The sequence below is a fragment of the Ptychodera flava genome (genome assembly GCF_041260155.1).
Source record: "Ptychodera flava strain L36383 chromosome 23 unlocalized genomic scaffold, AS_Pfla_20210202 Scaffold_23__1_contigs__length_28996876_pilon, whole genome shotgun sequence".
Taxonomy (NCBI): Eukaryota; Metazoa; Hemichordata; class Enteropneusta; family Ptychoderidae; genus Ptychodera; species Ptychodera flava.
Genome location: NW_027248277.1, coordinates 6,881,756 through 6,897,411, shown reverse-complemented (window position 1 = coordinate 6,897,411; position 15,656 = coordinate 6,881,756). Strand labels below are relative to the sequence as shown.

Below are 15,656 nucleotides of genomic sequence, written 5' to 3'. Positions count from 1 at the left end.
TCATTGCGACGTTAGGTGTTGATACGGGTATAGAACTTTTATAGCTGTGCCTATTGTATAAGACCAGCTAAAAAACCTGCTAATTCCTGGTATATTGCTTTTTCAAATTTAGCTAGTACAGAGATTGCGAGGGAAATAAGTATTACACTGTCAGTACCTTTGAATACTAGAAAAAATATGGAAAATGCAAAATATATTCGTAAGGTTATCTCGGCAGTTTGAAATTTGTGTTTGTAATGCTGTGGTTGACACATTGTTTTCGCTTCCCTAAGCTTAAAAAAGACATGACGTCAGAGCGTTTATTTTGGCGTGATTCTTGGTGATTATGAGTAGTCGAGGTTTCGCTTCTTTATTTAGTGTTGATTATCCCTTAATATTTCTGTCAACGAATAATCGTATAGTAATTTGTTTGACTATAGTTTGACTATTATCACCCGTCCTTTCTAAGATCAAGAACTTTGTAACCTAAATGAGGTGGTGTTCAACAATCAATTCCCGTCACCCTTACATCAATTGAATATAGTCCTAATTTTTTGCTATTTCACCATTTTCTCTTACCAGCTAAAAGTTAAAATGACTTCCATATTCCTGGCTGAAAGGTGGTCCTGTATCGGCGACACTGTGTCAGCTCTCAACTGTCAACTTGCAAGCCTTGCAGCACAAAACAGACAAAAGAAGATCTGCTGTGTTGTTTGAAGGCAACTGAAGAAGAAAAGAAAGATGCTGCTGACTGTGGAGTTGAACTGATACTGCCATGTTTTAATAAGCATGTGCTTGACATATTCAAAGATGACAAACCAACGTCGGACTGGATTCTATCCCCTGAAACATTCTTTACAACTCTGTTAGAACTACAAAACGTTGAATATATTGTTGAACACATTCAGTCATCTCCATATTTCTGATATCGGCTGTTTTAAAAGATCGCTTTTTTCAAAGATGCAGATATTGTGTTGATAAATCATGACATTCCATCAGCAGATTTGAGACAGAAATACTTGAAATTTGCTGAAGCAGCAGAAGCAGTTTTCTCTGTAGGACCAGCTGTATTCAAGGAATACAACTTAATCTACAGAGGCAATGAGATTCACATAAACCATTTACTATATCTTCCAAGACCCGAGGAGGATTTCTTTGACCTGAATGTTGATCAGCAGCTCTCAGAACCAGATAGCGTAAAGCAAATATTATCAGTAATTACGGATAAAGAAGTGAAATGCGACAAGTACAAATTTCTATCTGCCGCAGTAGGCCAAACAGTAGTTGCATTGGAAAGTGTATACGGGGATATCCCGAAGTGGTTTGTTCGTATCTCATCACAAGTTGATCCCACTGACACTAAAAAGTTTCTGAAAAATAACCTAAAGTGTTCCTCCATAGAACCAAACACTCACTCCCTCAATAGCTCTCAGCAACAAGCTATTACAGACCTACAGCAAAGTAATGTCCTCGTAATACCACCCGATGAACATTCAGTATGGAAGCATTGCAGGCCATAGCTGCTGGATTGCCCGTGTTGGTGTCAAAGCGTACTGCAACTGCAGAAATCCTAGAGGAATATTTCAAGGCAGATGCAGAATATTTTTTGTATGACCCATCGGTTGATGGTGACTTATCAAAGCAAATTAACAAAATGTTGCTCAAAAGTGTGGAAGCCAGCCAAGCGATCACAGTTCTGAAGAGCAAATTGCAGAGTAACTCAGGAGTCACTGCAACTCATGAGAATTTCAAATCCTGTTTCATCAAGCATCTTCGGTCTTCTGCATTACAAGGGAAAGGTAAGGATCTATAAAATTGCGCGATACTGTAACCGATATCAAATGCATATATTGGACAGAATAAATTGTATCTGCTCCATTCTAATCTAAAGCTGCGGAACAACCTGAGTCACAATTGATTCTTTTTCAAGAAAAAGAAATCGTCTACGAAATTCTGGTTGATGCATTACCTAAGTATGTATAACTAATGAAATGTGTAGTATAACATCATCATATGTGTGATACCTAAGGCAACCACATGCGACAGAAAATATAGTCGGGTCGGAAGGTAGGGTTCCCATGCACCCCATGGATGTATTTTTTTAACCTACATTTTTGTAATCCTTAGGGTCTATATTTAATGAATTTTGATGTTCCCAAAATCAAATAGTGTCCCATGGGGTTCATTTGGCGCCATCTTTGCCGCCATCTTGGCCGCCATCTTGGATTTCAACAATGGGGTAGGGGTCACGTATTTACCGCTCGACGGAAACAGAAACAATAAAATACTATAAACGTTACATTTTTAGAAAGCCAAGATCATGGCCTTTTCATTGATATATAACTTGATAGGGATAAATTAATATTCGAACGTCGATTAGACTTTATATCGGCCATTGACCGTAAATCGTAAAATTTGCTAAATTTCACACCCAATAATTAAGTTCCCGTTCCTCCAAACAATTTTTCATAAGGTATTTATATATTTTTTGGAAGAACTCAGTGCAATAAACAAGAAAAACATCATTAAAAGTATGTGTCTTGAGATTTAGTGGGTGCATGAGCTTGTTTTCTTATTACGCGGTATGCCATATATCCGTGTGTAACATAAGGGGTAGGGGTAATGTTTCCCTTTCTGTTTCGAATCATGAATGATGAAACCATAAAAATGTTACATTTTTTGAAAGTGCTGCATCAGACCTTTTTAAAAATATATAGATTTATGGGGAAAAGTTGCATATTTAAAAGTTACAAAGCTTAAACCTTTCGGTTTGTGTCGATTTTAAGTGATTTTTTAAGAACGAAATTACAACATATGGGGTAGGGGTAATGTTTCCCTTTCTGCCTCGAACCATGAATTATGAAACCATATAACTGTTATACTGTTTGAAAGCTCTGAAATAGGCCTTTCTAAACATGTATAGTTTTATTGGGAAAAGTTGCATATTTGAAAGTTACAAAGCTTATGCCTTTCAGTTTGTGTCAATTTTAAGTGATTTTTTGAACAATATGCACAAAACAGTTAGTCCGTTGGCCAGGTATCGAAATCATCCCCTCTAAGGCATTTTAGCCAATACGATTTTCTGTTAGCTAGTATTCTCAGCTGTCATAATCTGCTTATTTCCATTTAACTGATGGTGTGTGAGAGTGTAACGACTTGTTTGTGAAGGGCTGTCACGCCCTCAGTAGTAAAATAGGAATGGGTTAGGGGTAACATATTTACCGCTAGTCGGAAACAAAAACAAAAAAGTACCATAAACAATACATTCTTAGAAAGCCCAGATAATTCCCTTACCTTTGCTATACAACTAGATGGGAATAAATCGATATTCAAACATCGATTAGATTTTATATCGGACATGAAACGTAAATTGTAATATTGCTTAATTTCAAACCCAATAATTAAGTTCATGTTCCTCCAAACAATTTTTACAAGGTATTTATATATCATTTTAAAGAACTTAATGCAATAGAGAAGTAAAAAACATTAAAAGAGTGTATCTTCATGAGACTTATAGTTTTGATAGTTTGCTTTCTTTTTTATTTCGAGTATTTGCCATGGCATGACTGAAATGAACCTGGAAACGAAGGCTGTACGTATCTATATTAGTCCGAGCCTGAGCGTGATCTGAGAGCAAACAGATCCGCAGATAATGCGAACGATCGCAACCGTTACCAAGAGACTCATCATGCAGAGCCTTGCCCCAAAACGCCCAACCAAACTTGGCACTAATCATGATCCCAGTCCATTTCGAGCCGGGCTTTAAGGGAAGTGCGGTGGCCTTTGAAAGACCCTTTGGTTTGGTTTTGTATACCGTAGTACAGGAAGAAAACCCGACCTATCGTCGTTGCTGTGAATGTTTGTGTTGTTTTTAGCCTCTTTTTTGCCTATTTGAAGAATCGTCTTTGCAGCCTTCCATCCTGCGTTCTGTGTAGCGAGTGTCTTCGATCGCTCTCTTAAGTTTGTGATGTACAACTGTCTTGAGTCCCGGTTCTTTATTGGGTGTAGAGTAAATAGTTAGAGATCAGGGTGATAAATTGGATGCCGCAGTGTCTTTCCAGGTGTTGCCACTTTTGAAGGAATTCAACACTCGGTATTTTGGCCTGGTAAGTATTCTTTAAGGTGTACCTGTAGGCTACGTGGTACCGGTACTGAATAGGGGCCACTTAGGTTTCAACACATTCGATACTCTTGGCTTTCGCTTATACCCCGTTGTATGAGTAACTGGGATCGGAAATAGGAAAGGCTTAATTAATATCCATCTTTGCTAATATTAATTCTCGTTTGGCTTACAGATGGCCACCTCTACTTGTTTCGGTGAAAATTTGACTTTCAATTGGACAAAACATTGAGTATGACTTTCTTCTAAGTGTTATTTAGGTCTATGAAAAATATGAAAATTGCATACATGTTGTTGTCAAATATCTCAAATCTTAGATTGTAAGAGATAGGCTTAGGCTTCCCTGTAATCATACAAATGAGTTAAATGGGAATTTATTGGAGTAGATTACAGTAATCGAAGAGAATGGTTGACACTATAGAAAGACTTATCTCGGACTACGGGGACCTAACTATAAAAAACAGCACAGAATACTTGCCGGATGTATTGACTGTTCATGTATAGTACAGGCAGTACTGTACAACATGGAATGTAAAACATACAAATCAAAGAAGTGGCAAATTGTCTCAACTTTTCACAAAGTTTATATTCCATCATTACTATCAGGATTAGGATTTTCCCAATCTATAAATAAGCTATTACTTGATTACATCTTGATTCAGCATGACTAATATTTTGCATTTGCCACGCAACCAGCCATGCCCGTCCCTTGGATCGCGAACAATGCCTTTAACGAAGCTTCTGAACGCTTTTTGTGAATTGTGTAAGAATGTACTCTCTGTGGAGTATGTGTGAAGCCGTTGTCTAGCTCGCTTGACTCTGATGATTATGTTGACTTATTTTTTCTCAGCTGCTGGTGGCTGATCTAGCTCGAAAGTTAGATCAATCTAGTCTCTCTGATTCGATCATGCTGGTGGGAATGGTATCTTCAAGCATTGACCCTAAAACGTCCGTTTGTAGGGTCTTTGCTTCACAAGACGTCAGGGTCTAACATTGGTTAAATGTCATCCATGATAAGAAACTAATGATAGATTCACTCACAAGGCATTTTAAACATTGAGGTGCCAATGGGAATATAAGCCTTTTTAGTCATTTTCTGAGGTTTGTCTCGTCTTCTTATTGCTTGGTGTAGAGAGTGTTTTGTTCGCCTTCTGTTTACTATTTAGTTGCGTAATTTGAATGCGTTCTATGACATTTGGCTTTTCGGTTTTAGTTCCAGAATTATTTTGCTATTGAATTTTAGTACCCAGTCGAAAATGTAATCCTCATTGGGAGTATATAGTGTTCTGCGTTGTAAAATAATTTCGAAAAATTGGTTATGATCTCTTGTTTTCTGGTAAGGAAGGTAAAGTGTTGTCGATCCATCTTATCTTATTATGGAGAAGCTATATTGTGGATTAATGGTGATTGGTTTTCAGCGATAAAAGATTCTCTCGTGTTCCCGTGTGGTATTAAAAGTAACACTATTAATAGTGAGCTCTGATTTGCCCAGACGGTCAATTGACTGTGCATTTATTACGATATACCGTAAAGTTGGTCATTCCTATCTCCAAAGTGGGTTTCTTTCACATTGTTTTTATTTTCATCACAAGTTTCAATATACTGATATAATATAGCGATAAACAACCCCTATAAGTTGGGTACACCACTCGAGCTCGGTTTTGACCATTTCACTCCTTATACACACGACTGAAGTTCGTGCGTATATGTTGTTTACCGGTCGAAACCGTGTGGTATCCTTTCAAAGTGGTGCTTTATTGCTTATATATCTCTCGCGATACAATTAAAGAAAAGGGATTGATTGTTGCTGCTGTCATATCAACTTAGCATGACGACTATGAAATCCAATTTAGTGTTTGTGGGTTTGGAATATATAATTTTTGACATATTATAGCTGTTAACTTTCTTTCCCTAATTTGAGTTATTGAAATGAGTAAAACGTCTTTCATTAACCACCATTTTAACTTTTTAGTGCTATTTAATGCCTATAGAGTATTTTTCTATGTTCCTTTTAACAAGTAAATGTCAGTAAAATGACACAAACTTTTGAGTTTAGGCATTGTCACTGCATAATTTTTGAGTTTACCCCATCAAGCCATATCTTGTTGGAAAAACAACTGCGTTAGTGTTTCAGAGATATGATAGTTATGTGGCTTCATAAAACATTACCCATACCCCTATCCCTTAAATGTATATTATAGAGGGATGTACGGCACACCATATATTAGGAAAACAATCGACGCACCCTATAAGTCTCATGAAGATACACTCTTTTAATGTTTTTTACTTCTCTATTGCATTAAGTTCTTTCAAATGATATATAAATACCTTGTAAAATTGTTTGGAGGAACATGAACTTAATTATTGGGTTTGAAATTAAGCAAATTTTACAATTTACGTTTCATGTCCGATATAAAATCTAATCGATGTTTGAATATCGATTTATTCCCATCTAGTTGTATAGCAAAGGTAAGGGAATTATCTGGGCTTTCTAAGAATGTATTGTTTATGGTACTTTTTTGTTTTTGTTTCCGACTAGCGGTAAATATGTTACCCCTAACCCATTCCTATTTTACTACTGAGGGCGTGACAGCCCTTCACAAACAAGTCGTTACACTCTCACACACCATCAGTTAAATGGAAAATAAGCAGATTATGACAGCTGAGAATACTAGCTAACAGAAATCATATTGGCTAAAATGCCTTAGAGGGGATGATTTCGATACCTGGCCAACGGACTAACTGTTTTGTGCATATTGTTCAAAAAATCACTTAAAATTGACACAAACTGAAAGGCATAAGCTTTGTAACTTTCAAATATGCAACTTTTCCCAATAAAACTATACATGTTTGGAAAGGCCTATTTCAGAGCTTTCAAACAGTATAACATTTATATGGTTTCATAATTCATGGTTCAAGGTAGAACGGGAAACATTACCCCTACCCCTTATATTATAATTTTGTTTAAAAAATCACTTAAAATTGACACAAACTGAAAGGCATAAGCTTTGTAACTTTCAAATATGGACTTTTCCCAATAAAACTATACATGTTTGGAAAGGCCTATTTCAGAGCTTTCAAACAGTATAACATTTATATGGTTTCATAATTCATGGTTCGAGACAGAAAGGGAAACATTACCCCTACCCCGTATATTGTAATTTCGTTCTTAAAAATCACTCCAAATTGACACAAACTGAAAGGCATAAGCTTTGTAACTTTCAAATATGCAACTTTTCCCAATAAAACTATACATGTTTGGAAAGGCCTATTTCAGAGCTTTCAAACAGTATAACATTTATATGGTTTCATAATTCATGGTTCAAGGCAGAACGGGAAACATTACCCCTACCCCTTATATTATAATTTTGTTTAAAAAAATCACTTAAAATTGACACAAACTGAAAGGCATAAGCTTTGTAACTTTCAAATATGGACTTTTCCCAATAAAACTATACATTTTTGAAAAGGCCTATTTCATAACTTTCAAACAGTATAACATTTATATGGTTTCATAATTCATGGTTCAAGGCAGAACGGGAAACATTACCCCTACCCCTTATATTATAATTTTGTTTAAAAAAATCACTTAAAATTGACACAAACTGAAAGGCATAAGCTTTGTAACTTTCAAATATGCAACTTTTCCCAATAAAACTATACATGTTTGGAAAGGCCTATTTCAGAGCTTTCAAACAGTATAACATTTATATGGTTTCATAATTCATGGTTCGAGACAGAAAGGGAAACATTACCCCTACCCCGTATGTTGTAATTTCGTTCTTAAAAAATCACTTAAAATTGACACAAACTGAAAGGCATAAGCTTTGTAACTTTCAAATATGCAACTTTTCCCAATAAAACTATACATGTTTGGAAAGGCCTATTTCAGAGCTTTCAAACAGTATAACATTTATATGGTTTCATAATTCATGGTTCAAGGCAGAACGGGAAACATTACCCCTACCCCTTATATTATAATTTTGTTTAAAAAAATCACTTAAAATTGACACAAACTGAAAGGCATAAGCTTTGTAACTTTCAAATATGGACTTTTCCCAATAAAACTATACATGTTTGAAAAGGCCTATTTCAGAGCTTTCAAACAGTATAACATTTATATGTTTTCATAATTCATGGTTCAAGGCAGAACGGGAAACATTACCCCTACCCCTTATATTATAATTTTGTTTAAAAAAATCACTTAAAATTGACACAAACTGAAAGGCATAAGCTTTGAAACTTTCAAATATGCAACTTTTCCTAATAAAACTATACATGTTTGCAAAGGCCTATTTCAGAGCCTTCAAACAGTATAACATTTATATGGTTTCATAATTCATGATTCGAGGCAGAACGGGAAACATTACCCCTACCCCATATGTTGTAATTTCGTTTTTTAAAAATCACTTAAAATTGACACAAACTGAAAGGCATAAGCTTTGTGACTTTCAAATATGGACTTTTCCCAATAAAACTATACATGTTTAGAAAGGCCTATTTCAGGGCTTTTAAACAGTATAACATTTATATGGTTTCATAATTCATGGTTCGAGGCAGAAAGGGAAACATTACCCCTACCCCATATGTTGTAATTTCGGTCTTAAAAAATCACTTAAAATCGACACAAACCGAAAGGTTTAAGCTTTGTAACTTTTAAATATGCAACTTTTCCCATAAATCTATATATTTTTAGAAAGGTCTGATGCAGCACTTTCAAAAAATGTAACATTTTAATGGTTTCATCATTCATGATTCGAAACAGAAAGGGAAACATTACCCCTACCCCTTATGTTACACACGGATATATGGCATACCGCGTAATAAGAAAACAAGCTCATACACCCACTAAATCTCAAGACACATACTTTTAATGTTGTTTTTCTTGTTTATTGCACTAAGTTCTTCCAAAAAATATATAAATACCTTATGAAAAATTGTTTGGAGGAACGGGAACTTAATTATTGGGTGTGAAATTTAGCAAATTTTACGATTTACGGTCAATGGCCGATATAAAGTCTAATCGACGTTCGAATATTAATTTATCCCTATTAAGTTATATATCAATGAAAAGGCCATGATCTTGGCTTTCTAAAAATGTAACGTTTATAGTATTTTATTGTTTCTGTTTCCGTCGAGCGGTAAATACGTGACCCCTACCCCATTGTTGAAATCCAAGATGGCGGCCAAGATGGCGGCAAAGATGGCGCCAAATGAACCCCATGGGACACTATTTGATTTTGGGAACATCAAAATTCATTAAATATAGACCCTAAGGATTACAAAAATGTAGGTTAAAAAAATACATCCATGGGGTGCATGGGAACCCTACCTTCCGACTAGACTAATAAGTAAGATTTTAATCATTTAGTCATGGTAGACGATAAATACTGATAAATGGTGCTCTACATTATTTTCTGTATTTTAATTATTCATAATTGATTCTCAGCGGTTTTGCATTGATGTGTTTTGTAACCCTGAGTATTTTACGTTCCCTGCATTGATTCCAGAGCCACCTATTTCCCAGGCTGGGACAGTAAAAGTGACAGGAAGAAAGCGACCGTGTGAGTAATCGTTACAGCGAATGCAGTTTGTGGTTGTTTGAGTGTCAAATCAGCCCGTCGATGTTGCTTTTGATATTACTTCTGATTGTATGGATGACAATTATGACAAACTAATCAGTACATAAGGAGGGACAATGTCTGAGCTAATTCCGACATACCTTAAAGAAGAACGAAGTATCTTTGCGTACTTGTCCATTTAATTGGAATATGGCTACAAATTAATAACCCGTGTTTGAGGCCACATCTGGCTCATATGAACCCGGCACCTCCCTTATTCACATATAAGAGACAATGTCAACCAAAAAAGGTCTTTTCTTGTTTTATGTAGTTTCCCTCGTCAAAGAAGATTGAGAGACCCATGCATACATGCATGCATGCGCGCGCACACTTACATACATACATACATACATACATACATACATGCATGCATGCATGCATGCATGCATGCATGCATGCATACATACATACATACATACATACATACATACATACATACATACATACATACATACATACATACATACATACATACATGCATGCATGCATGCGCATGCATACATACATACATACATACATACATACATACATACATACATACATACATACATACATACATACATACATACATACATACATACATACATACATACATACATACAACGAATAACCTATCAGATCGATAAGCTGATTGTTGCTGACTTTCTTCTTCATGTTGGTAGACAATGTGATCATGATCAGTTTAACGATATATATACGTTTATTTTATCATGTAAACTTCCAAGGAGAAACGTACAGGCAAACTGCCATTGCGAAACTTAATAAGTGCTGCGTTTAAATCATATCACTGTAAATCGAATGCATATTTTCTAAGATGTAAAATGAGTGTCATCTTCTTTCCATACATTTTTCTCGATTGGAACTAAGTTTCGAGAGAAAATCTAAGCTCTCTATAGTGCGTTTTATTTTCAATGACTTACTTCACTCCACTTTTTTCGCAGCTGTGAAATGTGTCGCATGTCTTGAGTTGAAAGAAAAGAAAATGAAGATGGAGAATGCTCAACTGCTGGATGAAGAAAGACAACAACTTGAACTGCAAAAGGAAAAGGACCAGCAGCATTTCAAGATTAAAAAGAAGGAAATGTTAATATCTAAACTTAACGAAGTTTATGAGCTCCAAAAAAGAAAATCAAAGCTAGAGATAGTCCAGATTTAGTGAAAGAGTTATATGAAGCCTTTGATAACTTTAAGGCAAGGTTAGATGACATTGTTGAAGGCTCTTTGCAGTTCATGTTGAGTTTTCTTTCAGAAGCGGACATTGATTATTTCTGGCTGAACTACGAAGCAGAAAGCGTGGAGAAAGTCTTTAGTGGTATTTTAATTACGCCAAAGATGAGATCACTAGCAGAAGAAGCTGAGTGTACCGTCAGAATTATACTAAAGATAGACAAGAAGGAGTATGAAATTGTCAAAGAAATTCTTCACGGTAAGCATCGTGTTTTAGATTCGGTTATTGGATAATCCTCTGAGCAAAAGGCTTTGGTTTAAAAGCATTTCAAATATCCATATTTACGTTTACAAGAAGAGGTACAACTCAAATTTCTAATGACAGAAATCGACAAGCCTTTAGTAATATTGGTACTGCCTTCATTTGCAATTTATCCTTTATCCTTCTTTCTCCTAGTACACCAATCTTTCATTCAACATTTCTAAATCTAAACTTCACGCATAAGGAACTCGTATATTAATGACAGTTTCAATGATGGTCTTGTAGCGTGTCTTCATCCGTTAATACACATAAGAATACAGCCATTTACAGGAAACGCGATTGGAACTAAGTTTGAAGAATTGGATTTTCATGTTGTTGAAATTTCTCAAAAGTGTTAGGTGCCATATAGCTGAGTGTTGCAGTATTACAAATTACTCATAAAACAAATATATTACTTAAAAAGAAAAGCAGATTAGCTTACATTTGCAGAAAAACCGGCATTACTTCACTATCCAATTATCCAAAATTAGTTAAAATGGTGTTCAGATGAAATGTTGATTCTCAATCTTTTTTATCTCTCTTAGCGCTAATTATGTCTAACAACTCTTCTTTACCACTTCTAGATATGTCACCTGTGTATACCATGTCAAGGGTCGTTAATGCCTTAATGCTCGCAACTGAAGATGAAGTATCAGATGACTTCAAAGCCCTCATTGTTGACTTTATAGCGAATATCAGCCTGCATTTGAGTTTAAGGTAAACAGCTTGTCAGAGTTCGAAATGGTAGCTAAGTTGATCATATATCATGAGATATTTAACCAACAAAATCACGTATTGAAACAAACGATGAACGAGTGAGATTAGAAAACATCACAATTCAGGCAACTGAAGGCCCGTTGAAGAATGTCGACTTGGATAGCGATGTAATTGAAATATTGATACATGCATTATCAACACTGGAATTTATGAAAGTTCTGTGTTTGGAAGGATTCAACGTAATCTTTATCACAGAATTTCTAAAAATTCAATCGAAAAGAAATACAGTATTCAAAATAAGAAAGTTGGGAATTCCCCGTAACAGATTAATAACTAGCTTTGTCACTACGCTGCTTGAATCGATGAAATATTATCCAGCACTTCAGGAAATAGACATAAGACAAAACAACCTAGGGGCTATTGGCTGTATAGCTCTCCGCCCATTGGCTGAGGAAATCGAAATTCTGTTGGAAAATAATGGCATTGAAGAAGGCCTGCTAGGTAATGAACAGATCGTTAACCAGGTCACTGACCTTGAATCTAAATTGTCCAATCTAAAAACTGTTAGTGACATCGAGCAATTGCAGAGAGACATGGCCTGTGTAACGAAGGTTGATGCGTCAGCTCTACCTGATTATATCGCGAAGAATCTATTAACAAACATATCTCTCTTCAGTAAATTAGCAAGCCTAGATATGAGTGGCTGTATAAAAGCAGAGGGCTCTGAATATTTACGGAATCTTAGTGCTGGGATGGCGCTACTTGTTTCTTTGGAGAGATTGTATTGTAGACGAAACAGAATTGATGATGCTGATGCAGAGATTTTAAGTAAAGGAATGAAGGCAATGACTAAGTTGAGATTCCTCGATCTTAGTGACAATGATATTGGGGATGTCGGTGCCAAGAGTTTTAGTGAAGGTATTGAAAACATGACAAGCCTTACTCATCTCGATCTCAGTAATAACAAAATTGGTGATAGTGGTTTAAAATATGTTGGCGAAGTGATTGTGAAAATGACTCAGATGCAACACTTATATCTGAGCCACAATAAAATCGGCAGTTTGGGTGCAGCATGTTTAAGTAGTAGCTTTAAATTTATGAAAAGCTTAGAAGTCCTTGACCTAAGTCACAATAATATTAAATATGTCGGTATTGGGAGGTTAAGTGAACAGATGGAATATCTAAGCAAAGCAATAAAACTTTGCCTTAATAACAATGAAATTCGTGAGGGTGGTGCAGAAAAGTTGGGCAATGGTATTGTACACCTGAAAGATTTGGAATATGTTGATATCAGTCATAACAACATCGGAAGTAAAGGTCTAGAGACTTTATGTCAAGGGTTGAAATGCTGTAAGAACCTGACTCAATTAATGCTTCGTCAAAATAACATAGAGGATAAAGGTTTAAATTTCTTAAGTGACATACTTGAGAACTTTAACAAGCTGGAATACTTAAATCTAGGTGGAAATCGAATAACGGATGAAGGCATAAATCTGTTTGGCAAAGCGATTAAACACTGTACATCACTTAAGCATCTCGACATCAGTTCGAATTTCATAGGAGATAAGGGTTTTGGAGCTCTTTGCACAGAGATGGAAGAAATAAAATGTCTGGAGCGTTTTGATGCCAGTAATAACAAAATTGGAGGTTTTGGTTTTAAAGCAATTTGCTAAATCAAAAGCATTTAAGTGTCCTTAAATACCTTGATCTAAGTAACAATGACATAGGTAAAACAGATGTAGCTGTTCTTTGTGACAAGGCGAAGTATCTCAGCATGCTAGAAGAGCTTAATCTGAGTAACAACAGGATGGGAAACGCCGACGCAAAAAGTATCAGCAAAGCATTACCCCATATGAAAAAGTTAAGAATATTGAAAGTGAGATCTAACAAGTTGAATATAAATGGGAGCGGTATTAAAAAGCTTTATGAAGCAGCAAGTAATTTGAAAATCAAAACAGATATCAGTAGCAATATTATGGCTGATACAAAGGTACTAACAGCTACCGAAGATACTCCAGATGATGACCAAGATGTATTTTTCGGAATCCAGAGAGATTCTTGCAGTGATACACATAGCATTAGCAAGCAGAGTAGTCACAGTTCCCAAGATTAAAACTGTAGAGCTCGTGACAATCTTGTACACTGAAAGTAAAAAAAAATATAATAAAGAAAGTTCGCAAATGGTGTAGTTCAAGAATTTTTCTTTTGTTTAACGTTGGGTGCGTCTGGACAAATGTAACATATCCAAAAATATTTTCTGAACCAAAATACGGACAGCGGAATTTAGTTGTGAACATTATAATAATTAAGCTACTCAAATAAATGTATATATGTAATTTTCCAATTATTATCTGTTTTACATCGAACACAATTCAAAAATGTTCATTTGTCAAACCATGTAATATCGACAATGTCTTTTATGTGTTCCTTGCAGGAACAAAACAATTGTCTTGTATCATAAATAAACGGAATCTTCCGCACTGAAATATCAGTTATCTACCTTTATAAGATGGGACACACGTGCATGTGTCAAAATTTACTCAGCTATTGTGTATGACTCTTGCACGTATAATAACCAACCAACTATTTTGAGAGTATTTGCAGGAATGGAAATTTCCTCATTTATAGAGTAAAATGGAATAAAACAAAAAAGCTTAACGTCAGTGTCATTGATTTTTGTATACCTGTAATAAATGTCTTACCAATTCATATTATTACTTTGTAGTAGTCAAGGAAGACCATTTTCTTGACAATTGTTCTAAGATATGTTGCATAGCACCTTTCGAAGCTGTGTTCCTTTTAGTTCTGTAAATTTTGAACTTTTATTATTACTGAGCATTCATCAAAATGTTTTTCTATGGTACCCAATTTTGTCATACGAATAACCACTCTGTACGATTTCGTCAAGAACAACGAAGTTTGTTTGTTTGTTTGTTTGTTTTTGAATCACTTGAGAATGTTTAGAAAATACATCTCACTGCGTCATGGGAACTTTTATTTCCAAGTGCGATATGCTCGCTGATATCGCAATGTGTTTGATAAACTATTGGTATCCCTCTGTGTCAGTTTGTTGGTTAGGCGATTGAAATCTTTAGTTATACTCTTTTTCTTCCTAATTTTGTGCTATGATAGATACCCATAAGCACCTCATAGTTTGTTCACTTAAGTGTTACTCCTTTTTGCTTAGTACGTAATATGAGCAAAATTTAATGCACATCTATCGAGTGATAATTTTTGGACATGTACGTGAAATCGTACTTCAAGAGAGAAATTGGGTCCGAGTTTACAGCTTAACAACTTGTATTATGAATTGAAGAAATAAATGTATCGTTTTGGAATGTATTGCTCTAAATTTTTAATTTAGAATTTAAATTTTATAGCAATTTCGTGACAAACATTTTCTGCCAAATTAGTAGTAAACCAACACTTTTCACAGATCGTAGATGAACGCTCCACGTGCATCAATAACCCCTAGCTATCGAGTTCTTTTTAATCATTTAGTGGAAAATTAGGTATATGTTGATCACAGATGTGTGTCAGTCATTTTCAATGTTGTCATTGTAAAGTTTAAGGAAAATTAAGACTAGATGTTTATTTTTATCAAACATTCTCCGTCTGCTTAAAATATTATTTATGAAAATAGTTGATTATTAAATGTTATTCTCAGGAATCCGTATTCACTTTGCGTTGTGTGTATTTTTTCTCATCCATGAGTTTAATATAGTATAGGCTTCGAAAGTGAAAGACTTTA

General features: G+C 35.2%; 1 protein-coding gene across 1 annotated transcript; it reads left to right on the top strand.

Moving 5' to 3' along the window:
- The first annotated feature begins 11,052 nt into the window (after positions 1-11,052).
- LOC139124362 (leucine-rich repeat-containing protein 34-like) lies at positions 11,053-13,578 on the top strand. The gene is made up of 3 exons (XM_070690503.1): positions 11,053-11,146; positions 11,773-11,905; positions 12,231-13,578. The coding sequence occupies exons 1-3, from the start codon at positions 11,053-11,055 to the stop codon at positions 13,576-13,578; spliced, it is 1,575 nt and encodes a 524-aa protein (XP_070546604.1).
- The last annotated feature ends 2,078 nt before the right edge of the window (positions 13,579-15,656 follow it).